This window comes from Labrus mixtus, chromosome 5 (assembly GCF_963584025.1).
Source record: "Labrus mixtus chromosome 5, fLabMix1.1, whole genome shotgun sequence".
Lineage (NCBI taxonomy): Eukaryota > Metazoa > Chordata > Actinopteri > Labriformes > Labridae > Labrus > Labrus mixtus.
Window position 1 is genome coordinate 11,072,162 of NC_083616.1, and position 26,781 is coordinate 11,098,942.

The 26,781-nt window shown below is 42.2% G+C and overlaps 1 protein-coding gene across 3 annotated transcripts in view; it reads left to right on the forward strand.

Moving 5' to 3' along the window:
• Positions 1 to 26,781, forward strand: part of LOC132974027 (tetratricopeptide repeat protein 28-like) — a 164,650-nt gene that overhangs the window by 81,581 nt on the left and 56,288 nt on the right. For all 3 annotated transcript variants that reach the window (XM_061037784.1, XM_061037785.1, XM_061037786.1), the window contains 3 exons: positions 14,263 to 14,410; positions 18,721 to 18,993; positions 20,398 to 20,528. In XM_061037784.1, the coding sequence (XP_060893767.1) occupies positions 14,263 to 14,410; positions 18,721 to 18,993; positions 20,398 to 20,528 (552 nt within the window). The remainder of the gene's footprint in view (positions 1 to 14,262; positions 14,411 to 18,720; positions 18,994 to 20,397; positions 20,529 to 26,781) is intronic.

Sequence of the window (26,781 nt, forward strand, 5' to 3'; positions counted from 1 at the left end):
ACTTTGACCTGGCTGGTGTATTCATTAAATGTGACTGCTCTCTGACCTTGTGTTTTGATTCTTGTAGGTAATTATCCACTAATGTTTCTGCACTCATGACAAAGAGACTATGCAAAGTAGGAATGCTAATTCTAAGTTATGTGCTAAATAATTGATTTGATAACCCACTGAAATCGTACAAGCGGCTAAATAATTTTTCCTTAAAGGTATCATTGTTTGATGCAGCTTGTAGACGCCACATTCAAACTGGGCCCCTCCTCCTGGGCTCATCGACCCCAGAAGCGCACACTTACTGCAAGCTACAGCTTGTTAGCACAAGCTAACCATACAGTAGGTGTTTGACACCTGTCTGTCCAACAGAAAGCGGACCAACTTCGCGTTCTGTGGGTAAAAGCCAACACAAGGTTTCCCCTCGTTTTTGAATCCTCGCTTTGATTACATTTTCTCTTTTTTGCCGTCCATGTCCGTCATATTTGCCATTTTGAATTGCGTTCAATCACTCAGTTGTATCCACTCCGAGACTCACCTGCATGTTGTCATTCGCTGGGGGAAACACACCAGCTCTCCGCCCAGAAATGTCCCGTGTCAACAAAAACAAAGCAAAACGTCAAAATACTTTGCAGACACAGTCACCACCACGCATCTACGGAGGCCCATTAGTGATGATTGAGCGGAATTACTTTTGTACGAGTCCATATTTTATTTTATAACAAAAGCTACTGACTATTTCATATCTAAGCATTGTAAAATATGTGGACATATTTTGAAAAAGGCAAATATTTACAAAACAGTTTTAAAGATAAAACACATGACACAAAACTATAAGGCTTTAGTTGTTCACGCATATAAGTTGATAGTAAAGAAACAAATAATAGATGAGTAATAAGGTTAATAATATTGGCTGCCCTCATCTCTAGGTGAAAGATATAATGTCACTCTAATTGAGCTTCAGAATTTGAGAATATCTGAAAATAATATGTTAATTATTCTCCATAAAAACACAATACCCTTTATTGTAACGTGAGATGAGAATACCTCACAGCTTTAATTTCCAGTAGAGGAAGCCCATTAAAACAGGCACTGAGGGAGAGTGCTGTTTAATTGCCAGCTAAGGTGTGTGACATTTGAAGCAGCATATCGAATGTGGCCCCGAGTCCAGAAGGTGTGTGTGAGGAAGTGAGTAATTGCTCAGGTCTCTCAAGGCAACAGGTTTAATAAGACGATTCACACGTTGGAAAAGGGGGAGGTAACATATCGGACACATGCACCGGCCACACACAAACATTAAAATGCATCTGTGCACGCTGCATAGATACATTTGATGTCACGGTTTGTTTGTTTCTGTCTGCTTTTTGTGTCTTTGTGTCTGATGGAGAGGATTTTGGTGATGTGTAGCAATAATAGGGTACAATTCTTTTTTCATTTCCTTTTTTGGTGGGTTTGAATCTTTTAATAAGCCATGATGACATTTTTGAATTTGAACCTTCATTTACCTGTGCTAACCAGCAGTAAGCAATAGTATTTTTTTCTGTATTACTTCCGGTTAAACAACATATCAAACATATCAACATATCTTTTGACATCTTCAGAGAGTGATCAGGAGTGATTTATCTGCTTAGCTAGCTAGATAAACAGCCTGCCGCTCCACCATGTCTGTGCTTACCATGTTTGTACAGTAGATGAGTGGCTCCCTGTCCCTTCCCTCAGGGTTGTTTAGCTTTCAGACCCCTGACAGAGGAAGGGGGAACTCCCTTGAGGGAACATGAAGCACTACAGGTTGAATGAAAATTCTCTGTGAACACTCCAAAGCTCTCTTCATCTCCACGGCTTGGACGGGGGAGTATAGAGTAAAAGCAGAGAGCAGAAAAATGTTTAAAAAACTGGATACTTAATCCAGCAGCACAGTAAAAGCATAGCAGAATGCAGATTTTCTTCTTTCTTTTTTTTTTTTACCCAAGAGAGAAAACACTTAAAAAGGGGCCCAACATGATAGACCGGCATAATGAGCCATCACTGGCTGATATTAGGAAAGTTTATTCATAGAGTAGGACTTGAAGATGGCTCAATACAGGATGTTAACTTAATGTCACAACATGATAAATGATGCAGGCAGGATTGCAGTAAGAAAATATGTTGTATCACATTTCCAGCACAACTAGCAGCAACATATTTTGCAGTAGAGAGAAAATGACAAATTTGAAACTGTGTTCGGACATATAAAGACTAATATGGAACAATTACAAACTGCAGGTAAACACAGAGTGAAACCAAACCAACGCCATTCTGTGGGATGCTCTGCTCATCTGTTCTAATAACATCAGTAAGCATGATATAATATGCTTCAATATCTGTATTGGAGTTAAGTAATAGAACATCACTCATACACACAGCCCTCTAATGATAAGTTATGAGAGTGAGTCCTCCATAAATGGTCCAGAGGGTGTGTGTGTAAGTTATCGCAGGGTCTGAAACGGGGGCTCACAGCTCAGTAAATGATGGCACTAGGGTTTGCTACATCGACTGGGGCCATCACTCCCTGGGTTGCCTGATAGGTAATTCATACACCTTTGCCATATAGAGGGGGTCGGCACCTTTTCACCATTCATCACGCACTTCTCCTCCTGTAAACCATCCAACCGGGCTGGTTTTTGCTCAAGCAGACTGTCTGGAGGAGTTCATTGTGGGAAGACACAAAGCCATCTGTATTTAGCTTAAGCTGGAGAATCAGTCCTCTTATTAACCAAACTGTCCTCCAGGTATAGCTGTGATTGTAAAACGGCAGGTCCCGGACAATGTGCTAATTTGAATGTGCTGGTTTTTGCTGATGTTCATTTGCAAAGTGGTGTTGCGGACCTGCACCTTGCTCGGGGTAATCATTAGCACAAGAGGGGAGTTTAGTATTCTGCTCAGCTGAGGCTCTGACACAGAGGCGTCCCTGGCTTCTGTTTCTATTAGTGTCCCGGCCTGCGGCTGCACAGCACACACTTCAATGAGTGGTTTCTCAACGCACAGCCACTTCTCTTCTGCAGCTGCTGCCCTTCTAACTCTCTAGCTTAAGGATAGAAATATGACACCAGAGAGCACCCATAGTATTCTCATGCCCTGCCTCTGTCTTTTCTTCTCTACCACACTCGCGATTTCACATCCAATTTTCCCATAGCCCAGTGACGCCCATTCCCCCAGCTACTGCCTGATCACTGGACTCCCCTGTGTAAGTGTGTGAGGTTTGTGTGTGTGTGTGTGTGTGTGTGTGTGTGTGTGTGTGTGTGTGTGTGTGTGTGTGTGTGTGTGTGTGTGTGTGTGTGTGTGTGTGTGTGTGTGTGTGTGAGTTTGTGTCCTCTTATTGATCATGGGTGAGTCTCTGGGGCTCCTGCTGCTGTTATCACTGCAGTGTGGAGGGCAGGGGAGGAGGGACTGTGGTTCACAGAAGTCTGAGCTTCTGGGCAGTGTGTTTGTGTATCTGTGTGTGATCTAATGGAATATAGAGTATTCACAACATGTTCTCACTGTGAGCTCTTTTTGTAGCCTTTATGTCTAAAACAAGCAGAACAATTTACACAATTACACTAACCGTAATTATGGTCTATTTGTCTTGACAGCTAGAAACTGTCCAGCAGGAGAAAGGTAACAAGAAAATATAAGAGGTGTTAGCAGGGAGATTACACTTGATCTGTTGAATCACTATAATCACAACTGAGTACGGTCTGTCACATGACACAGATGTTTTGATCTCATTTTAAGGAGCTATCAGTTACCTTCATAAGAAGATGTAACTCCTTTATTTCACTCAGAGCAAAGTGAAAGTGAAAGAATAAGGATTCTGTCCTTCCCATTACCTCATTTATCCACAGTTCCCCTTTACTGTAGCCCCCTGCTCAGTGGGTGTGGATAGGACTCTTATGATGGATTGCACTGCTGCTCCTCTTGAGTGCATGCATGTGAATAAATGGGTGTAGTGTGCACATGTTCCTCCCTTTTTTCCCTCTCTCCCTTATCAGCTCGTATTTGTTCCCTGTTTTCCAAAGTTATCCTTGCCACCTTGCTCCATCCATTTTCAATTCAGCTCTGATGAATATGTGGGCAGAAATATATCATGTGACATTCTTATGTACTTATATTCACAGACTCAGCAGAAATGTGTAACACTCAAAGCCCATTCCTCCATGGCCACCGTGATTAATTACTTTTAACAAAGCAAACAAGGTCCTGCTTGTCCGGATCAATCTTTTCTGCGTCTTGGTGCGAGGGGCTGTCACCAGTAATTGCCAAACTCCATGTAGTATGAAATGAGGACCACTTTCACCTCTCCCTGGTCCTAAGCTAACCATAGCCTCAATTTTCTACGCCTGTGCCCCTGCTCTGCTGGCTCCCATGGCTCCAACGTCCTCTTCCATTTTCATTGTACTGCAACCCCTTTCCTCAGGAGCTGTATCACTTTTGAGTACAGCTGTGAGATGGGAAGTCATGTCTTGTCATTTTAACTCCATCGATTTAAGGGTTTTAGTGGCTGCCATATGCTCAAAGCATGAACAGCATATAAAAAAAAATCAAACATCATGCCTCTTACCGTTCATGCATACTAATAGGAATCGCTCTGCCAGGCTGATCAAACACCATTAATCTATTTGTAGTATATATTTGTGTCTAAATGAGAAAATTAATATATTCTGCTACTACAGCCAGCTGGGTGCAGTGAGTCCCATTGATTGTTGGCACCAACAGTTTGACTCATAGCTCTGAGCAAGTGGTTTTATTTGGCTTGCAGTGGTTGTGTGTATGTTTAGATGAGAGTGTGTGTGTGTGTGTGTGTGTGTGTGTGTGTGTGTGTGTGTGTGTGTGTGTGTGTGTTTTCTGGCGGTGGATGTCTTTTATGTTAAGATCAGTTGCCAGAGGAGTTTCAATTAACATATTTACTTTTTTTTTCTGAATGCATAAAGTGTCCACAGGTGGTAAGCCTGTTCACTTCCTCGTTTTACTGGACAGGTTATCTAGTCGCCCAGTGTGCACAGAGACAGATATCAAAGCCAGAGAAGTACTGCTAACGTGATTAGCAGGCGGACACAATTAATGATGCATGGTGATGGCCAAAGAACGCAGAGGGAACTTGCTGTTTAATGAGCTTACACAGACTGTGCAGATGTGTTACAGGACCACTCTGTGTTATTAGAGGCAGACACCTCCTCTCAGTAGAACTCTGCCAATTAGCCCTCTTATGGGAGTTGACTGTCAGGATTTCAGTCTAAGAAAGTGAGTACTTGTTGCTTAAATGTAGCATTAGCCGCATTGTGCTTGTTAAAATTTGCAGCACATGCATTTTTATTCCTCTGTGGAGGTGACATTTTCCGTGAAATGGGTCTACTGTTCAGCTCAACTACATCTGGGATTGAGCGATAATTCTCAAAAGGACAGCAGGCCTGAAATTTACTCTCCTCATTAATAATGAAAAATCCACACTGGTTCAACCATAATCTTACTTTTTTCAGCTTCTAATATTTTCCCTGGCCCTGCAATGTGCTGGAGCATGTCATATATATGATAAGTAGAGGAGCCTGTCGGCGCGGGACTCATCACACACTTAAATTGGTGCAGCATGGACTTCATATTGCAGTGTGGCCGAGAGGGAATTAGCGAGTCTATATATAAAACCCTGCCGCATATGTTGTGAATTAAAGTGCATTTATCTGGTAATCGCTGGGGAGATGGCTGCGTGCACCAGCATGGCAAAACCCAGTATACTGATGCTGCTGCTGCGCTGGGAGATGGGAAGGAGAAACAGGTCATACACAATAAAGAGCTCTGATAGCTGGATGGCAGGGGACAAACACAGAAATAACAAGAGGCCTCACTGAGTAAAGATGTTGGATACCATTTTTTCTTTCCTATACTGTCTCTGATAACGAGACTTAGGTAGCAACCAAAACTTGGTACACTAGATATATACAGTGACATTCATATTTACGTATTGTGGATGGAAAAACGCTGTCCTTTTACTCTGTGTTACCACTGCACTTTTGATAAATTACCTGAAAAAAGTGGAATCTTTTGAAGAGCTAATGAATCGTGGTATTCCATCAGTGGATTGGCAGGAGTACTAACAGTTTGCCAAGATCAGATTTTTGGTGATATGAATGGCCAATACGGATGCTTGTATTGTATTAGTATTGGAACGACTCTGTCTCTGAGTGCCCTTCATGGGCTACCATTGCTCTTTGTCTCTCTCTTGTGCACTCTCTCTCTCTCTCTCTCTCCCTATCTCTCTCACCTTATTCTTCAGTATTTCAACTTCCTCCTTGTTTCAAGTGTAAGTCTAACCCTTTGGGCTAAATCACCATTGTCTCTCCATGCCCTGCCCTCTTCTTTCTCCAGCCTCTTAGCGTCTTATCTGTGATTCAGCTTGCCTTTACTCAATCATGTATGACTCCTTACTGGCAGAATCAAAAGCAGTGGGTCTCATGCCATGCTTTTCATTAGAGCCATCCATAAAGGCTGACTGTGAGTCTTTTGAAGTGTTGCAGGACAGCTCTGGAGAAGCCATGCTGTCAGGCAGCTCAACTCCTGTTTGATGAAGCAACTTCCCACTAAGGCCAGAGCAACCTAATGAACCCAACACAAGTGCTGACACTGACAAGGCGCTTTTTCCCACTGTGTGACAGTGTGAGGGAGGTAATGACTTGGTGGACTTTGTGTCTCTTTGGGATCTTCAAACTCAGCAGGCAATCATAACCAAGTCCACAAAAACACCCCAGGGTGAGAGAAGCTTCTTCTACTGTTCTACGATTTTTGCATTGTGTACTTCATTAGTTAAGAGAGGCAGCTTTCCATATTTGAAGCTTAGAGAGTCCTGCTTTGTTGTTGCAAGAGGGTCAGCTGGACACTACTTCCCATCCTAATGGCTGCTCGAGATGCCTGCTTTCCCATGTTGTGAACATGTGTCTCTCAGCCAGTGTTTACCAAGAGGAGGGTGTTTTTCAGCCATGCTTGAGTTCACTGTCAAAGGCAATTACGGAAATACAAATGAAGATGGAGGATGTGGAGCCCGGGGCCAGCATAGTACAGCACCAGGGCCAAGTATCCTCTTCTGTCGGCACTGTGGGGCTAAACACATCAGGGACACATATGGTCAGAGCTGTTTATACAATTGGAATTGGCTTTGCATAATCATCCTAGAAATTGTATTACAAAAAGTCAGTGTTACTTCCATTGTTAGCTTGTTGCTGGAATCTGAATAAGATAGCTGCTTTAATGAGAAAGAAGTTCAAAACTGAAAATAAACTTAGATCGCAAAAGACACACCAGAGATATCAGCTGCTTGCTCAATAACCCTTTTGGGTGACAAAAATACACTCTGTTAAGAATAAGCCTTATAGGTATTTTGTATTATAGCCTTATATGGCCACCTCTAGTCTAGTCTGGATGGAAAGCCCTTCTGTGGCCTAGCGTTTGCTCTCTTTTTCAGGTTCACCATCTGGCCTTGATTGATTAAAGCTCCTTTAAGTAATTAATGCCTACTTTAATTGAGAGTCAGCCCCTGTGGCTACAGGGTTCGTGCGCAATGCTCAACCAGAGTCGAGCCAAGGATCTACTCGAGTGGGGCACGGAAATCTGTTTAGCACCCTGACCCTCTCAGCCTCACATCTCAAGACTCTTAAGATGCTAATAAGAATGCAAGTATGCTAGCTGCATCAATGTGACAAATCAGGCTATAAATCATACAGGGAGATGTGTGACATGGTTTTTTTTTAACATAGGAATTAATGTGCTTGGAATATGCCATTTTATCTGCTGGATTATCACTTTCTAATGGGCTGCTTCCTTTGTGAAAACCATCAGTTGTGGTGTACATGTAGATAGTGGAAAGAAAATTGAATTCCCTTTGCCAAACAGTGTATTATGACAGCATGTCATTGCATGACCCCACAGCTTGCTACTATTTTGCTGTTTCGTCTGTTTGTGATAAACGAGCAATATCAGTTTTCCCTTTTATCTATTCTGTTTTGCTTTGACAGTCAAAAAGGATGTGCACCACATGACACCTCCCACATCTCAAGCCCTGACCTTCTTTATTGAAGCTTCTCTTTGACTCTTGGTAATTGTTTTTAGAAAAATCTAAACCAACCCCCTACCTGGTAATGTGAATCAGTGAATACAGAGAGTCACACATTGATTCCACATACCTGACTATGACCTTTTCCAATCTGAAGTCCTGCGCTGGCTGCCAGTTTGATGTGAGCCGGCTAATCGATTCCACGCAGCCATGAGAGAATACTACAATGCCTCGCACAATGAAGCATCTACAAGGCAACCTGGTTTACTGGGGTCTTACTGTTGCCACTCACTGAATAATGAAACATTTACCCTTTAATTGCCGGCTCCACAAAGAATGATCAGTTTAATTTGCTCTCATTAAAGCCATCTCATCTAATGGGCTAATTAAGGATGGAACAGCAATCACTAGAGTCTACATCACCCTAAGGGAGGAATACATCAATGGATCATAAATATTTTACTGCATCTACCTACGTACAGATTGTAAGGGACCTCAATTTTACTTGCATAAGTGCTTAATGTGCACCTTTTATGTACCTTATTTTGTTGACATAAAATCACTGTTGAGTCCCCCATTGTTCTATAAAGGCCTGGCAAGTCAGCATAAATCAACCCTTTTCATTGATTGGTTGGATTATTGTAGAAATCTTTCAGTCAATGTGAAGAAAAATTAGTCTGTCAGTGTTTTTTCTCACTGACACAACAAATACACAGGAAGAAACACACTGTTGATCGATTTAGGTCAGGGTGCTTGCTGGTGTAGGGTTAGGGCTTATTAGATTTTGGAGACCGTAATAGACAGATGGCTGTGTAATGATTCTATCCCAGTGATCTCTGGGCCAAAGGTTCATGTTTCGCCCGAGGCTACGGGTGTAGGCCCCAGACTCCACCTCGGAAAGGACCTCAAACCTTTTCTGTCTTGGGGGTTACAGATCAGTACCCACAAGGAGATGCTCGAAGAGTCGATGAGTTAAAATTCCCAGACTTTGCTTCAGGAATGGATTTAATTAAGTACATACTTCATTTTGCTATGCTATGGCTTCACGTTGAAGGGCAGAAAGCCCAAAGCAACAATCATACCTTTTTTATAAACTGTACTCTGAGCTAATTTGTCATGGCTGACAGTTATCCCTGGATATTAAATGAAGCAGTTGACATTTTGTGTACCCCGCGAATCGACTCTCACATTCAATGTGTAGTGGTAGAGATTTTCAATATTTGGCCGAGGCACGTGTCTAAAACTGTGGTCGACACCTGACATTTCTAGGTCACATTGGAAACTAGGCAACGACACCTATGAGCCAAGAAACAGGGCAAAGTAAGGCAGAAATCCCTTTCTTCCTGTCCCACCATTAGTGTTAATCCGATCCCAGCTTTCTGGCCTGTGTGGGAAGCTGATTTTGAGTAAAACATGTTTGTTGAGGACAGATGGGAGGTTTTCTTGAGGATTTATTGATGTATTTTTCTCCAGTTTGTATTTGTGTGTGTGTGTGTGCATTGTATTTGCAGCCTGCTGTCCCTATTTGATGGTCTGATTTGGGTTCTATTATGTCGCCAGCAGGAGCTCTGTTCATAGTCGCCACATTGGCACCAGCCGCCCTGTGGGTGTTCACAGAAACCATCTGCAGCAGGGGTCTCCTAAACACACCACAGCGGTGAAGGGTGTGGCACGGTCTTAACGGAGCTTACACGGCTTCTATTGATTTTCACATTTAAGAGGATCTCTATTATTGCTGATCACCGATCAGTGCACAGCAAGCCTTACAAGACCCCGGGCTGCTGGAGCTCAGCTGGAGCAGCAACACAGTGAATGCATTGTGGGCGAGGAGTTATGTTGTTTATTTAGAGAGACATCATGTAAGGTGTTAGAACCATGAACGGGTGGCAGAAAACAGCTTCAACTGTATATTATCTTACTATTTAGGTACTATTTATGTACCCTGGATAGAAAGCCTTTCACAGATTACCCTGTCAATTTGATTTCTTTAAAATCACAAAAAAATGACAAGTTCAGGTCAGGGGTAAAAATTTGAAGCACAATATAGAGTACGCCTTTTAGTCAGACAGGAAATGACAAAGAGCTCTTCACTTACTTTAAGTCCTTACATACAACAGTTTTGGTAGTGGCCAAGCAGTTCAAATTATAACGCTATAGACACTCCTGTTGCAAAAATTCTGGACCCTGTATTGGAGCTTATTGTTTTTATGTGGTGTTGAAGCAAGGTGACATTAGAAAAGTATGATGTACAGGAAAGTTACACACAAAAGTGACATAATTTACACATGTACAGAAAGCCTTACTTGTAACAAAGCAAACAAATCAATTATCTTTTCTGAAAGCTTACCAAGTTTTTTTTTTATTTACCTTAACATAACCTTCATAGGCTGTTTCACGATGTTAAACACATGTAAGTCTAAGCAGACATTGCATTTTTGGTATAGCTAAGGCAGAGCTCTGCATGTGCCAAATAGAGGCCAGAGTGGATCCTCAGTGGTCGTATTCAGAAGCCTTGGATCACAGACCAAGCTGCAGTCTTTGACAAAATTGGGAATGAAAATGTGTCTGAAATGAATCACACTGTAAAAAATATTGTTGAACCTTTTGAACAATATGTTCAGTATATGTTTCAGTATTCCTTTGGACCTTTGTACATTCACTTGTATCATGGAGGATCCTGAGTGATACATATATCTACCTTGCAAATTGCCAAACCATTCTTAATTGTTTGTATCAATTTGTATAATGATATACGGATATATTTCCAAGAATTATTCCTTTAAGCCTGTTAGGCCCAGACCTTAAGCAAGGATATAGAAGTGCAAACACAGACATGCTCCCAGGGGCCGACGACACCCCCGAGGTTACATCGTACTGAAGGGGGGGGGGGGGGGGGGGGGGGGGGGGGGGGGCTTTAATCTGCTAATATAAAAAGAGCCTTTAACAGCTGCTCTTGCGCCAAACTCTTAATCTTGTCAACTTTCAGTTCAGCTGCTCTGACTGTGAGCCTTATTGTGAACAACAAAGCTGTCACTGACAGAAAACTGTCCATGTTTCATTGTAAGTGTCTTGTTAGAGAAGAAAGAGCATATGTGACTGTGCTGTGCATTAGCTTGTTGCTTGTGTGTACGTGTGCGGTTCCCCACAGTGTGAGACACTATGCACCAGAGTGAGCAACTTTTTTTTGCATCATTTCCCTCTTCCGCCTAAGCATAAAAACATGAATATTTAAAACTACATCAAACAAGCATTCATGAAATATTAAAAAGCTGAGAAACAAGAAAAGCTTTTATCCTCTCTCTTATTCATATGTGTTTTCCAGCCTCTCTCTTTCCCTCTCTTTTTTTCTTCCCCGCCCCACCCCACACACACACACACACACGTTAACACACACATGCAATGCCACACATGCGCACTAATACTGTAAGAATTTACCCACAGGTAAGAACGACAAACCCTCCCGCTCCATCCACTCTTCTGTGGTATCAGCACATTGCTGCATTAAAGAAAGGAGGCAGAGATACAGGAAAATTCAATAATTTACCTCCGGATTGAATTTCAGGCAAAACACATTAAGTAGTCTTAGACGGTGGATGTCATGTTGTACAAGATACCTAACAGATGTGTCACTATTTTAGGCGGGCTTGTACTCTGTAGGAACTCTGCCTTTGGAGGAGTCCCACTCAAATATGCATCCTGTTTATTGAGATGATTTTGGCTGAAAGATTAAGCACCCACTTAATCTTTCATGCAGTCATTCTTCTGTGTGTGTAATGCTGTCTGTTGAGAGGGCAAAGTTAATCTGTGAAGCCCTCTCTTTTCCTCCTGTAATACTCCCTGTTACTCTCCCCCTCCTCTATCTCTTTCCTTCTTTCTGTTCGGGTAAGAGCTAGAGGCTGTGCTAATCACTGTAGCAGCAGCTCTAAGCATATGCTGCTGTGAATTTAGAAAAGATCCTGTTAAGTGTGAATTAAAAAAAATGATGTGTAGGGGTAAATCCTGCTCTCCCCTTTACCATAATGACTCATAGTAACAACGTAATCAACCAGTTGGTGTTATTTCTACTGCCTTGTCTTTTCTCTAATATTTGGGGGCACACGTGCTAGTTTTCAGCTACTTTCTGTCCTATTAATTCAAGTGGGCTTTCTTTTTGTAAGGAGCTGCACTGGCTGAATTGACTTGTTGGATTATGCAAAGGCTGAGGTAGTATCATGTGAGTCTGTCTTTGTGCAGCTACACGATGTGTTTTGAAGGAAGCAGGAGATTAATGTAAGAAAAAAAATTCCTATAGAGCTGTACAGCTCATTGATTCTGTCATTTTTGCCGTGCCTCTTTCGTTTATGCATTTATTCTCCTGCTTGTGTTTGCAATATTTTAATACACTCTCCGCTCAGTCTATTCCTCAATGTAGGACAGTATAGTGGAAATAAAAGGATTAAAGGAGATGGCAATTTTTTGTGAAGGGAGCCTTATTTTATCAATCTTCGCCCTCGTCCTCTTTCCCTCGGTCGCCTCAGTCAGGGTCCGCCGCTTAAAAAAAAATGAAAGAAAGATCCCTTGGTGAGCACTCATATTGCAGGCTAAATCTAATCAAAGGGAGAAGTGCTTTTAAATGTCTTTTGTTCCCCCGGGCGAGACGTTTGTGGGCCTCTCCACTCTCGCCAAACGTCCTGCCCAAACTCCACCGCCACAAGATGCAATTAATATTGAGCGGATACCCTGGCCTGCTCTCCCCTCATATAATAACAGTGTTAGAACAAAGGTTAATGCTTTGAATCTAATCTCTTTCCTCGTCATTTTCAATGGAGTTGTGATGCAAGCAAAGGGAGGCTGTGATGTGAAAGGGGGGGCAGCAGGTCTCAGTAGAGAATGGTAGTCAGTGAGGGGCTCGGACGAAAGGCAAAATTAATTACTGGTCTCTATAAATTCGATGTCATGTCTCATTTTCCCTAATCCTCCCCGCCTTTTTCACTTCCTCTTGGTGCTAACAGAGAAGCTTGGGAAGACTAATGAAAAGGCCACTTGGATGCTAATAGCAAATTAGCCCTCGTGTCACATTTGGAAGCTGTGAGTGAAGTGACTGCCTGCTCGGTGAAGAGGTGGACTGCTGCTGCCCCTCACAAACAAACACATAAAGAACACCAAAGAAGGAAATGTGTTTGTGCAGTTCCGTTGTTGCCTCACATAATGTGTATCCCTCATGCTTTGCTGCTGTAATTGTGCGATTGTCTGACTGTTTGGATGGTGAATAATGAGCTGGATTTACTTCAGTCTCTTTTTTCGGCTGTTTTTGGTCTGGACCAGTCATGTTTAACAACTCCCTAGGATTATTGTCTGATAAGTCACAAACATATTGAGTCACATAGTTGCTTGGATAAAACATGCCTTTTCTTTGGTGAGTCCAAACAGACATGCTGCAGAAGAAAAAAAAAAAAAAAACGTATTGATGGGGCTTTGGATCCCAGAGTCAGCGTCTGTTTTAGTTTTCAATCTGAAGAATGTTCCAAAATATTTTAGTCTCTTGCAGAAAGAAACAGTATGTCAGCAGCATGCAGTTTATGTCTCTGAGGAACAATGCGACTTGGATGACAAATGCGGTTAATTTTTGTCTGCTTGAAGAGCCAGTCACGTATCCAAAACACAACACAACTACACATCTGATGTACAAAATATGGCAAAAACAGACTGCGGCCAGTTGTGTTATTGTTTTATGACTGCGCTCTCACAAAGGGAATGCACAATCTGAAGTATTTATGGGTTGTTTTTTTTCATTCAGCTACAGACTGACTTGAGTAAGTAGCTCTCTCACTGTCTCCCTCCCATTCTCCCTTGTCTTTCTTCTTGCTTATTTTCCATCACAGCCAAAAAGAAATCCCAGCACTTGACTTAGGTGTTGCTCACTCACATTGCAAACGGAAGAGAAAAAAATATATCGAGTAGAAAAACAATAGTTGCTCCTGAGAAGGCAGCCAGCCAGCCAAAGTGTAACGTGCATTTATGTAAAACTTATAATCCAATTAACAAGTACAAAAAACCTGTGATCACTCTATTATGGGAATACAATGGAGAGAGGTGCCATGTTCAGGAAACTGCTCATGTGGAAAAAAGGCAAATGGCGTGAAATGAGTGTGTCTGCTAAAGTGTTTGTACATTATAAAGCCCCATGCTGTGGCACTCCAGCGTTGATGACTCCGTTTTTTACCCTCTGTCCTCTGCAGGCATACTTCCGACAGGGTGTTGCCCTTCAGTACCTTGGTCGCCATGCCGACGCACTGGCCGCCTTCGCCTCCGGGCTGGCCCAAGACCCCAAGAGCCTGCAGCTACTGGTGGGCATGGTAGAAGCCGCCATGAAGTCGCCATTACGAGGTAAGAAATTGTGCCCAATCGGGTCAAATGTATGTATTGATATTTTTTTTCATGTGTCTGCGTCTAAATCTTTTCATTTTTGTCCCTCAACTGCCTGCATGCCTTTCGCTAAGATAATCCCCACACTCTGTCACTCAGTTAGCATGTTCAGGTGACTTTACCTGTCAGATTTTTAACAGCAGGCAGGCAGGCCATCTCTCTATCTTTCTGTCTGTCTGTCTTTGTGACTGACTGATGGTGTCAAGAACTTACCTCTGGACCTTGAGCCCTGACGTCTGCAGCTTTAGCACATCTTATTGTTAGCCGGCCTGATCTCACACACTGATAGCCTGTTATCTTAATGAGCATCCAACACTAATGCCATTGTTTGCGACTGCCCCTGTGTAAGCCTTTATTCAAAAGCTGAGTGGATTTATAAGTAGTGCATTCAAGCCAAGATTGTTACTAAAATGTGTTCTGGCCTGTTTTGCATTATAATCGCTTGTGTCGGCCAACTGCAGTGACCTGATTGCCCATGAGTAATCAGTGTGAGCCGGCCTAATGAGCCTCAAAACAAACCTGGCAGCAGTTTTACTTCACATGACCACTGCAGAGGATTTAATATTCTTCAGATCTGGATGGCAGTGACCTGCCAACACGGACTTAGTCATTCTGCAGTGTTGCTTTGTCATCATCTCTTTCAAAAAGGAGCTAAAACCTGAGCCTGTGAAAAAAAATGTGGCCTTGTTTTATAATCCAAAATTCACTGAACTGTACAATGAGATCAGCAGCTCTAAGGGGCTTTGTTCCGTGAGGAGTCAGTCTTTCTTTGATTGAATACAGCGGAATATTTGTGTGCAAATGCAGAAGGAGAAAAAAAATCAAGAGACCAAAGAATAGGGAGCCCATCTGAGCAAAATTTAGGTTATAAGCCTGTCGCTTGAGCAAAAACTAAGAGGTTTTGGGTGCGAGCCCAGACGTGAGCATCCTGGACCAGACTGGTTCCTCTCGGTAGGGAAGAACCAACAGTTAGCCCAAGCCATTTAATCCCTTAATTGTTTACCTTATTTCCCACAGTGCCAGGCAACCAGTGAGGAACCTAATCCGAGGTGTGTTGAGGAGAGGTAGCTAGGTCAAAGGATTAGGGGCAATGATCCTCTCAGAGGGGCTGCTGGCACAGGGGGACCATAATCAATGTTACGCCAGCAAACAGGGAGGATAATCAGTGTTACTCAGCCTAAGTCCCCTGATAAGAGAAAGGTAGGCAAGTGTTTTTTTCCTTCATGGAGGAAACGCTTTGCCGTTCATGTCAGACGTGTTCATCTACCTGATAGTGCTCTCATCCCGGGATTCAGCTTGTTGATTACCTTACCTGCCAAATTAATTTCAGTACAGCAACACTTAATGTTTAAGAAAATCACAGATATCCCTCTCAAAACACCATAAACCTATAGTATACATGAAGTCATTGTACTCCACCTGTTTGTTTTGTAACAACATTGTAATTAGCCTAAAATATATAATCCTGATGGAATTACTCTGAAATCTCTTATAGCTGTTCCGTAAACACTACATTATTCCCGACTGATGCCAAGAAACAGCTAGCTGTATCTATCTGTGATTGCCTTTTCATTTATCTGAGTCATTTATCTTACCACCGACATCCCGACACACTCTGATGTTTACAGTCCTCCCAAAGCACCTTTATGATTTTGTTTTGCCCCAGAGCAAAGAAATCCATCTCATCGCATTCATACCAAAATAAGCAAATACATAAATTACAACAGAGGAAGACGAATGATGAGCCTTAGAGAACAATATCAAGGCAAACATCTTGCAGGATCCTCTGTGTAGTGAATTCATCAAAGCTTGCTCTGCTTCTGCTGTTAATTTAATATTATATGCAATACTCTAGTTCTTAGCCTGTCATTTTACAATGCAACACTCTCTCTCTCTCTCTCTGACACAAACTCCCACTCCTCCTTTCACAGATCAAGGTTTTTTCTCATTATACCAGAGTCAAGCAGCTGTTGTGCTCAAGTGACTCGTACAGTATTTCCCACAACAAAAAGAATCTCACACAAGCAGAAACGTGTGCAATCTTACCTCCCTCTTCTCACTGTATCTGCCTCTCTCTGTTTGCCACTTCTGATAATCACTGCATCAGCACCTCCTCCAAATAATGATTGTCCATCTGTGGCATTGGACAAGCTGTGGGAAATCAGTCTTTCACAGCTTTATCTGTGTTTTAGTATGTATGTAATAGCACAGTTACGTTCTTCCTATTCATCCTGCTCCAGTTCTGCCTCTCATTCCTCTGATTTGGTCCAGAGAGAGTGCAAAGGGTCCATTAGCCGTTAATTATTGGATTGTTTCCCACATATTCTTACTCATAAGGGGCTTTTTCACTTTAAGATCTCTCCAAATGAAGCATGAAGGAGATGGATTCACAGTGTGGCAGTTATTGACCCAGGCTGGATCATTTGCCATTAAAAAGCTTGTCCTTTAACTGGAGGATTTGGAGCCTTGTTCATCATCATCTGCCATACTGAGGAGCCTTTGAGCACAGCTCTTTTGATTCTGTAACACAATAAGCACCAGAGCGACAGCTTAGCAAGGAGAGGACGAGTGAGGAGAGAATTATTCTGACAGAAATCAATAAGGTGTCACATTACTTGTCAAAGAAGACTGCGGATTATTGTTTCTCTTTTGTTCAACAAGTTCAATGAAAAAAAAACATGCTTGTTGAAGAAGTTTAGAATGAAAGGCTATGTTCATACTCAGAATCAATGTCTTCAATTGTTTAGTTTAAGTTTAACACAAAACACAACTGGACTTGGTTAAAGTACCTAATCTTCAAAACTGACCATGAAAAATAACTAAACTTATAGAATTTTTTTCTTTTCATAGGATTTATCATTAAATACATTTAAAGTAGTAGTGTCCCTGTGTTCTGCCAAATTTCTATTTTATGTTATTGAACTTGCGTGCGTGCGTGTAAAACAATCCCCTCGGATGTTGTCATAACTCCCTGTTTAGTGAATGCAGAAGCCATGACACCTTTTTTAAAAAAAGGATTCTTTCTCTGTTTGATTTATGACTCAGCTCTCGGTGTCACTCTGAAGGCAATTACAAGCTATGAATGGATATTATATGCACGCAAGCGTCTCTGCGAGCACGACATTCTGCCAAGTACTGGAACAGAAGCTATGCTCTTGAAAGAGCATCATCAGTTATGCTTTTGAGTGCCTGTATGGGGAAGCATCTCATATTGTGTGTGTGAGAGTTCTTGTGTGTCTAAGTGAATTAGTATCTGTGTGTGTTTCCAAGAACTATTGAATTTATTCAGATTTTGTGTACTTGCTGTGCATAAGTGTTTGTCTAAACAAATGAAAGAAGCATTTTATGAAAGCTTGTGTTTTTCTTGTTAAAATGTCTAACTACACTTGCACAGTAACACCATGCTGTTATCTGTAAAGCGCTTTGACCTAATTAATAGCATCTCTGTTCAAAATATTTGCAGATATGGGGCCCTAAGAGTATAGAATTCCCCAGATACACTCAGATGTGTACGTGCATGCAAATAGACGCCAACACACACATATACATCAGTACACACAGACACACGTACACATTCTTGGGCGTGCCTCCTTTGCCCCCCTTCCTGTTGTTCGATGTTGGTGTCTGCCAGAGGGCTTTGTAATCTGGAGGGGCTGTGGATCCCGAATCCCACGCGGCCCAACATTGATTTATGTCATTGTGTGCGTTTTCAGCCTCTTCAAAGGTCACCTTGTGTGTCTCCTTTGCTCTGCATTCATCTGCCGCTGATACCGTGTGCATAAGCTGCAATAGTTTCCTCTGATCATTTCAAAACCAGCGCACCCATCTATATTCACGTAAACAGGCATACAGGCTGACATGAAGAGAGGGCAGGAACATCAGTTGTCTTTCTGGTTTGTAAAGACAGTTGTCCGCAGTGGTCTAAACTTGTTTTATTTGTGTGCAGGCCTTCTTGAAATTACCTGAGAACACCCCAGTCAGAGAAGCGGGAGCAGGAAATGGTTCACACTTAGACTTTTTGTCAAGCAGTCAGTGATAGCCGTCACTCAGCCAAGAAAAAAGAGATGCTTACCTAAGCAGACAAAACAAAACTTACTACTTATTACTGGAGGAAAGCAGTCACGCTTGTCAGGGCTGGTAAATATGTAACGCACTTACTGCTATCAAAGTCAGATAATGCTGTCCATCACCATGTCAGCACAAGGTTATGTTTCAGCATATTGTAAAGTCTGTTTCTAATCTCTTGTCTTACTTGTGTCCTTCCTGCACAGAGTCTCTGGAGCCCACCTATCAGCAGCTGCAAAAGATGAAGCTGGACAAAAGTCCCTTTGTGGTGGTGTCTGTGATTGGCCAGGAGTTGCTGACAGCGAGCCACCACACAGCCTCTGTTGTGGTGCTCGAAGCCGCTTTGAAGATCGGCACGTGCAGCCTCAAGCTACGCGGCTCCGTCTTCTCGGCCCTCAGCAGCGCCCACTGGTCCCTGGGCAACACCGAGAAGAGCACTGGGTACATGCAGCAGGACCTGGAGGTGGCCAAGACCTTAGGTAAGAGGCTGGAACTGGGCAAGAAGAAGAATAAACACAATAATAAAAAACAATTATCTTGTTTATTTTTAAGGACATCCAAACAAGGTGTTGTCCAGCCTTGTGGAAAATGTATTTTGGTCTGATATCTTCTGATCTCAGAACAGCTGCTTTCTTTTCGGTGTATTCATGTATTTACCAACAGTTGCTGGTGCCCTCTTCAAACATTATATCCATATTACCAACCGTGCTGCCACACTGTAACTTTAGTTAGTGTACAACAGACAGCAGGAACCTAACATCAGGATATATAAAAGAAAACATTTCAAGAAGTCCCTGATGCTTAGTCCCAGGCTGAGGTAAATGTAGGTCTGGGAGCCCACCAGGCTTGCAAAACATTGGTCAAAACCCTGACCAACCAGCAATCCAAATATTGTTATTTGACTTAATGATGTAACACCAGAAAAGCAGCCAATGTTATGAAAATGCTGTCTTACAAATTACAGAAAGACTTGGAACATTTCAAATTATTGGCAATCAATTGAATCCAGTCCCATATATTGCTGGCCCTTGTAATTGTAATGTCTTTCTGTCAATGTCTGGATGATGTAAACCAGTGGAGTGATTTTCAATAAATGTTCATACATTTATTCACATTTTCTATCAGATTAATTTTAATGTCTGTGGTGTAACCATGCAACATACAGTACATATGAACATCAGCATGATACCATTGTCAATGTGAGCATGTAAGTGTTCTTTTGTTACTGTGCCGTATAAAGCCTTTTCCTCATTCTGCCATCCGTAAAAAAAAACAATGAATAGACTGACCCATTTCTGTGCTCAAAAATAGATATTACTTGCAACGAGTATGGATACGCTGCCTGCGTGGGTGTTAATATAGGAGGAAGACGGATAATTTGAGAGAAAGACAGTTAGGGAAGGAAAAACCTTAAGATGATAGGAAAGGGTGGGAAAAAATGAAAACATAGAGTCGCACAGACTGGCTCCAGTCTTCTCGCCCCCACACAGTTTGACACATGACTGGGCAGAGCAGCTGGAGATAAGGAGCTGTGGTTCTCAGGTGCAGTACACAGAATCGTGCTTTCCTTTGGCCCTGTCTGTGGGGCCTCTCTGTCAGGCAGAAATAATAAGGCTTTCCCCTCTCACCCTCTGCAGCACCGAGATCAACAGAACCAGCTGTCAGGGAAGCCGCTCTACTGTGGAGAACTTATACGGCCACTTTCCCTTTTAAGGCTGTGGCGGGATGTCAGCAGCATAGATGTGGTTCATCACATAGCTGTTCAACAGTGGCCGTGGAATGATGTGAAAAAAAACACCAGTTGCTTTGTAATCAAGTAGGCTGTACCGTAAATATGCTTTGTTGGCTTCTCTTCTCACCGCTTTTGTTTTTTCCCTCTTCAGGTGACCAAACAGGGGAATGCCGTGCTCATGGGAATCTGGGCTCGGCATTCTTCTCCAAGGGAAACTACCGCGAGGCACTGACCAATCATCGCAACCAGCTGGTTCTGGCCATGAAACTAAAGGACAGAGAGGTAAGAGGCACACACTGAGACATTGATTTAACAGGATTACTACAAGCACAGAGGAGAATAAATTGAGAGTAAAAAGTGTTTTTTTTCCCTGAGTCTTTATCATGTTGTAGGAGTGGGGTTTTGCTGTGCCCAGCATTTCTCTAGTCTGGCTGTTCGGAGTGTGTCTGAAGGACAAGTCTGAAGGACACAGAGATGCTGCTGCTCTTTGTCTATTCAGAAACATGAATGACAAGTTTGTGTGGAAAACAGCAGTTGAAGGTGATGGGGGAGGAGACAGAGTGAGGCAGATAAAGAAAAGGCCACTAGGATTGCCTTAGCACCTGGTTTACCTTATTATTAATGCAAAACATTAAAATGCAGATATTATGCAGATGTGTGGGTGTGTTTGTGTGTTATGTGTGGTTATCCTTGTCACAATGAGTCTGGAGTTCACATACACCTGTTTTGGAATATGATTTACACAGATTAGTTTGTTTGAATATGTGGCCCGAGAGAGTAAAGATGAGTAGGAGGGACAGCAGATCATAAAGAAGAGGGAGGGGAAATTAAAAAGACTGATGCACTTTTCATGGCTGTTTGGTGCCCCCTTTGTCACCTCACTCTGTCCCTTACGTCTGTGTCTCTTATGTCTGTCTCTCCCTCTGCCCGGACCCTCAGTGGTCATTGTTAGGAGGTGACAGGTGCTTGTTTCAACACAATCCCTGTCACACCAGGAGAAGAATGGCCTCCGTTTCCCCTTCATTCCTTATCCTCCCCACCAGGCTGGCAGCCCTGCTTGTTTGTGTTCCCTGATATCAGGACACTTTTAAGCAGTCCAGTCAAACACAGCACAATGCACCAGGATGAAACTAATGAGTGACAAATGAGGTCAAGGATCCCTCTGACATGTCCCACTCCTCACAGTTTTTGAATGTGTGTTAAGTAGAAGTATGATTATAAGCCGACAGACACCAATACCAAAAACCTCTGTCATGTAATGAGGTTAGAGAGAGATATGAAGAAGAGACATAAAGTGTACATGCATGGTCCTTTGTGTCTGCTCTGAGGGTTTGGTTGCTCTGCATACTGTCAGATGAAGCAGTAATTGACTGGCCTGATTAAATGTGTTAACTTGTTAGTGCAGACATATGCATTTTGATGCCTACTACTTCTTTCAGAGCAAAGACTTGTATGAGTCATTGTATTATTTAAAAACCCTGAAAGTACACTACAAGTATATCATATACAGACATCAAATTATAAGGCACCATACATTACTGTACAAGTATATCGTACATTATAGTGAAAGTATATCATACAAGTATATAATGTATAACAGTCAGTGGTGATTCAAGAAATGGCAAAAAAAAAATGTATTGGGGACCCCTCAAACCAGCGTTCATTATTATTTTTCACTCCCATACAGATAATTCCTCTTCATTTGCCTTCGGAAATTCATTGACAAACTTTGGTTTTCATAGCAGTAGTGCATGGGACAACTAGCAGGGAATAGAGAGTAAGTGTTATCAGATGGATGAAAGTAAAGATGTAAGTAAATCTTGCAGGATGGTATAGTATACTTCATTAGGACATAAGTATATAATTCATTAGTGTACTTAATACGGTTGCCGAGCGAGGTCAGTGTACTGCAGTTCATCAAAACATATGCACACAGAAAATAACACAACAAACTGTATAAAAACAAAAACGACTACAGGCACAGGCAACAATAGAAATGGTGAAAGAGAACAGCTTTTGTTTGTGTTTTTGTCTGTTTGCTTGTGTTTTCTTGAGTTTGAGCTCTCAGGGCCACCATGACATCACTATGAAACTGCTGTAATCCACAGTGACCCACATACTCAGGCACTGAGTGCTATGCTGCTCACGTGTTGCTTCTTAGAGGAAAGTTCCTCAAGCTTCACCCCATGCTTGCACACAAACAGGCCCATCTTGAGGTGGAGGTCATTGAACACCACCAACAGTTGCATCACACAGTATGCAAAAAGAACCGATTGGCCGTGGATGGCCCTCCTTACTGCCCCCCCTCCTTCTCCCCTCTTGTTCCTCTGAAGGCCCCCTAATCAGAGTCATATGTGTGTCACACCACCTGGTCTCCCTCAGAACACACTGGGGCCTGGTGGATCGCTCATTAAGGCCGGTCTGTTGTTTTTGTTCCTGATGTGGACGTTTTATCTGGCCTTTCTGAAGCTGAGGTCACTTCCTAGAGGCCGGGGACAGGATGTTGTTTCGGACTGGATTTCCAGTGTACAGTCTAGTGTGGAAAAAAGAGAGACTTGAATATGTGGCATCGTTTCCAGCTCTTCAGTGATAAAGGAATATGAGCCATATGTGGATTTAAACAGCTTTAATTAGAGTATATTGCAGTTACTGAGAATTTCCTGGAGAATTTAATAAAAACATATACAGTTAGATGTTTGATGTGATAAAAGGACCTGGAGGACCATGTGGCTTTGATAGGACGTGGGATGTGGTTTTTTGATTCTGTTGAGCTTCAGGTTTTGATCGTATGAAAATCAAAAGCTCAAAGATTGCAACATATTGTGTGTGTGTGTGTGTGTGTGTGTGTGTGTCTGACTCTTTTTTCCTACTTGAGAAAAGATTTTGCACATCAAATGAATTGCAGGCATCTGGGCATGGATGGAGGTCAAAATAAAGGTCAACTTAATGATCATCAACCTAGAACAGACAAACCTCCTCATCCTAACAGGACTGGAGAAACTTTGTTTTTTCCTCAGCACACAGGCTTAAGTGATGAACTCTAACACGTGTAACATAAACTGCCTGACCTTTTGGCATGTTTGCAACTTATCTGGTCCCTGATTGAACGCTTGCTTGTCTTGCAAGCAGTGGTACCATTTTTGACAAAACAAACAACCAAAAATAATATTACCACAGAAAAACAAGAGTCAATTCAAATTTAAAGAAATGCAAGTTACTAAACAAGTGATGAAAGCACTACTGCCTGTACATTACTATTAAACAAATCAAATTGGCACATAAACTAGACAACCGCATTACAAACAATCACAATAGAAATCATATTGACTCCAAAAAGCATCTGTGGATTAACAAAATAATTCAGCTGTAAGCAAAAAAATACTACAGCACTGCCAGAGTTACATACATTATGGTCAAGAAAATTTATTTCATTTATCTACGAAGATAGCAATTCACAACTCTTGCTAGCTAGCAGGTACTTGCAAGCTGTAGCTCATGTTAACTGGATTTAGAAAGACTATGAAAGAAGTCTCTTACATTCTGCCATTAATGCTAACTTAAATTATCAATGCAGCTCGTTCAGACAGTCCCCCTCCTATCGGCCCTCCTCAACGTCCTTATCATCGTCCATGTTTTTCATCACAGTGTCTCCACTATGTGAGAGTTCTGTTTGCTTGAATGAGCAGTCAGTGATTGTCATCAAGAACACCACTTATTCTCCCTTTTTTCTTTGCAAACAAAGGTAATGCTGATCACAATCAGCTGATCAGGTAAAACCAAATAGATTTGACACTTCTAGTCACTCATAGGCTAGAAACCGTTCATTGAATGTGTGATTGTCTCCTCTCACATATTCAATTACATTCAGTTTAATTGCAAGTCTATGAACCCTCCTGTCATATTACACACCTACAGTAGCAGCCTCATCACTTGTGTCACTTAAAAATCATTTTGTAATTTATAAATACGATTATATTTATCTTTTTAAATAAAAGCCATATTGATACTTCCATGTTTCCTGATGTCATTAATATTATTGGACAGTACATCATTGAAACATAAAAAAATACAATTTGTCACTTGTGGAATTAACTTCAAATGTCTTCAAGGAATTATCCCCTAATCCCCTAAAGTGGCTTTTTGGTATGCATTTTGTTTCACCAGGAACCTTTTTCCTTATGTTAATGTTTGCCTATACTGGTACTGATACCATCAATAGTACTAAGTAGTTATGTGATCTGAAGCTCTGGTTTACCATAAGACTTCAGATACTAGTCTACAATGGGGAGAACAGGGTCCCTGTGTGATGAAAGAGCAAAGAGAAACAAAACACAGAGATCCAGATGAGTGTTCTCCATAAATCCAGAGGCTGTACAGTACCTGGGTCCTGTTAGGAGCCATGCATGGGACCTCTTTTCATCTTCTCATAACCAGGGGACAAAAATCTCTTGTGGTACTGTTTGGCACAATGCAGCACAAAAAGCAATTCCAGCTTTGGCCACATGCTTGTATAGCTTACCAGCAGACTCTGTGACACCAATAAATCATCCTTAGTCTGACCACTACACTCCTCTGTAAAGGAGAAGACCAGGGGAAAAAAAAGAAAGAAAATAAAACAGAATAGAAGGCAGAGCTGGAGGAAGGCTCAAAGAGTGAGTGCTCTGTCATCCACGACTGGGACTGGGAGCTGCGATCCAAACCAGTGAGGTCATAGGCTAGTGTGAAGTTAGTGTTTTTTCTTTAGCTTGCTGCCTTTTGGAAATATCCTAAGCAGATTTTCAGCTGTCAGATATATATACTGCAGATAGAACATAAACATCGTCTTTAGTAACTTTAGCTGTGTGTGTCATTTCCAACTTTTATTTTTGTCCTAGTTTCCACACCTGGCGATATCTTAGGCCTGCCAGTAACCATCTCTAACAAAGGCCTTCTCTGTCATTGTGAAGCAAAGCTGTTCAACAAGGTCTTTTCTCTCCAAACTCCTTTTACCATCCCCTCTGTCTGTGACGTATTCGTCTTAAATAGTAGGTTTAACTAGAGGGAGGTAACCCCTAATTTGGGGTGTGAGTATCTGGGAGAAACTGAGGCGGCCTGGCAGCGTTGCACTCTGTAATTATGTCTTGTGTAATGTTGAAAAGAGTCTACGCTGCTTACTCCCCTAACCCAAAGTTGAAATTGAAGCCGAGATCAGGGAAAAGTAAGAGAGATACAAACATTTTTTTTCATTGGATCCACAGTTCTTCTCTCTCTTACTGCCATTCTCTTTCTTCAACTTGCTTTGTTTATCTGCTCTCTCTTTCCCTCTCGCTCCATCTGCCAAGAGGAATTTACTCAAACTTTGCCCCCTGCTCTAAAAGTTATTCAGAATGTTTCATCATGGGTGTTTGCTGCTATAGTTTTGGGCTGTATGGATATTTCTGGACCAGAGCGGGTGTAATGAGGCCGAGGGCTGAGAGATGAACCTCCAAATGAAGGGTGAGGAAGAGGGCTAAGTGTGGGTGTTCTTCTTGTCAGGGTCAGGGTTTGTCAGCACTCCAGCAGAGGAGGGGATCATTAGGGAGTCATTAGGGTATAGACGTGTGCCTCCGCCACCTTTCTTGGGGCCTGTGCTAATATGGGATGGCAGGGGGTGGATTTGGCACCCCTGTCTTTTCCTTTTAGCTTGTACAGCTTTTCTGATTAAGACGACGGATTTGGGGATGATTAGATGGGCTAATTTAGCTGAAAAGCTGGGTGGGTGCAGGCGTAGGTGTCCGACTAAATAAAAGACAACAGCTCTCTTTCTCACTGTGCACACCTCACAGGACAGGGTAGTCTTTGAGTGCCCTCAGCTGTTGATATTACCTTTACAATAAAACCACTATGAGCAGTGCTAGCACGTACAGTACCTGCTTCCTCACCTCCTGTTGTTGCTGGACGGAGGCACAGGACATAGTGCAGCAGCTCTAACAGCACGTCTCACCCGCTGTGCCTTAATGACACACAGGCTCTCCTCGGCCCAGTGGTTCAGAACTGCTCTACAGCCGCTCACTTAGCCATGAATCATGAGAGATGGACGGCAGCCTTTAGCCAATGGGCCATGACCAGAACTGAGAAACAAGGATTTGTGTGTGCCTGCATTAGTGTGTGTTTTAACGGGAGCACACATCTGTGTTCTCATATTCTAATGTCATGTGAATGTGTCATGTCCTGTTAATGTGTGTGTTTGCCTTGGACCTTTTCAGTGTGAAATATTAGAAGACATTTTTCTTAAAAAATTTGGATCTGTGTGAAAAATGTGATGGTTTTCCACATGAAAGCTTTCTTTGAAGTGCCCTTGAGATTTATTGCTCTTGATTTGATTGCACACAAACAGATAATTGTGTGTGTGTGTGTGTGTGTGTGTGTGTGTGCGTGCGTGTGTATGTGCGTGTGCGTGCGTGTGCGTGTGTGTGCGTATGAGTGAGATAAGAAGCCCATGAATGTGTGACTGACGCCTGTGGCTAGATTTGTGATTGTACAGGTTGCAGTGTAATGGTGTATACACTGACCTACC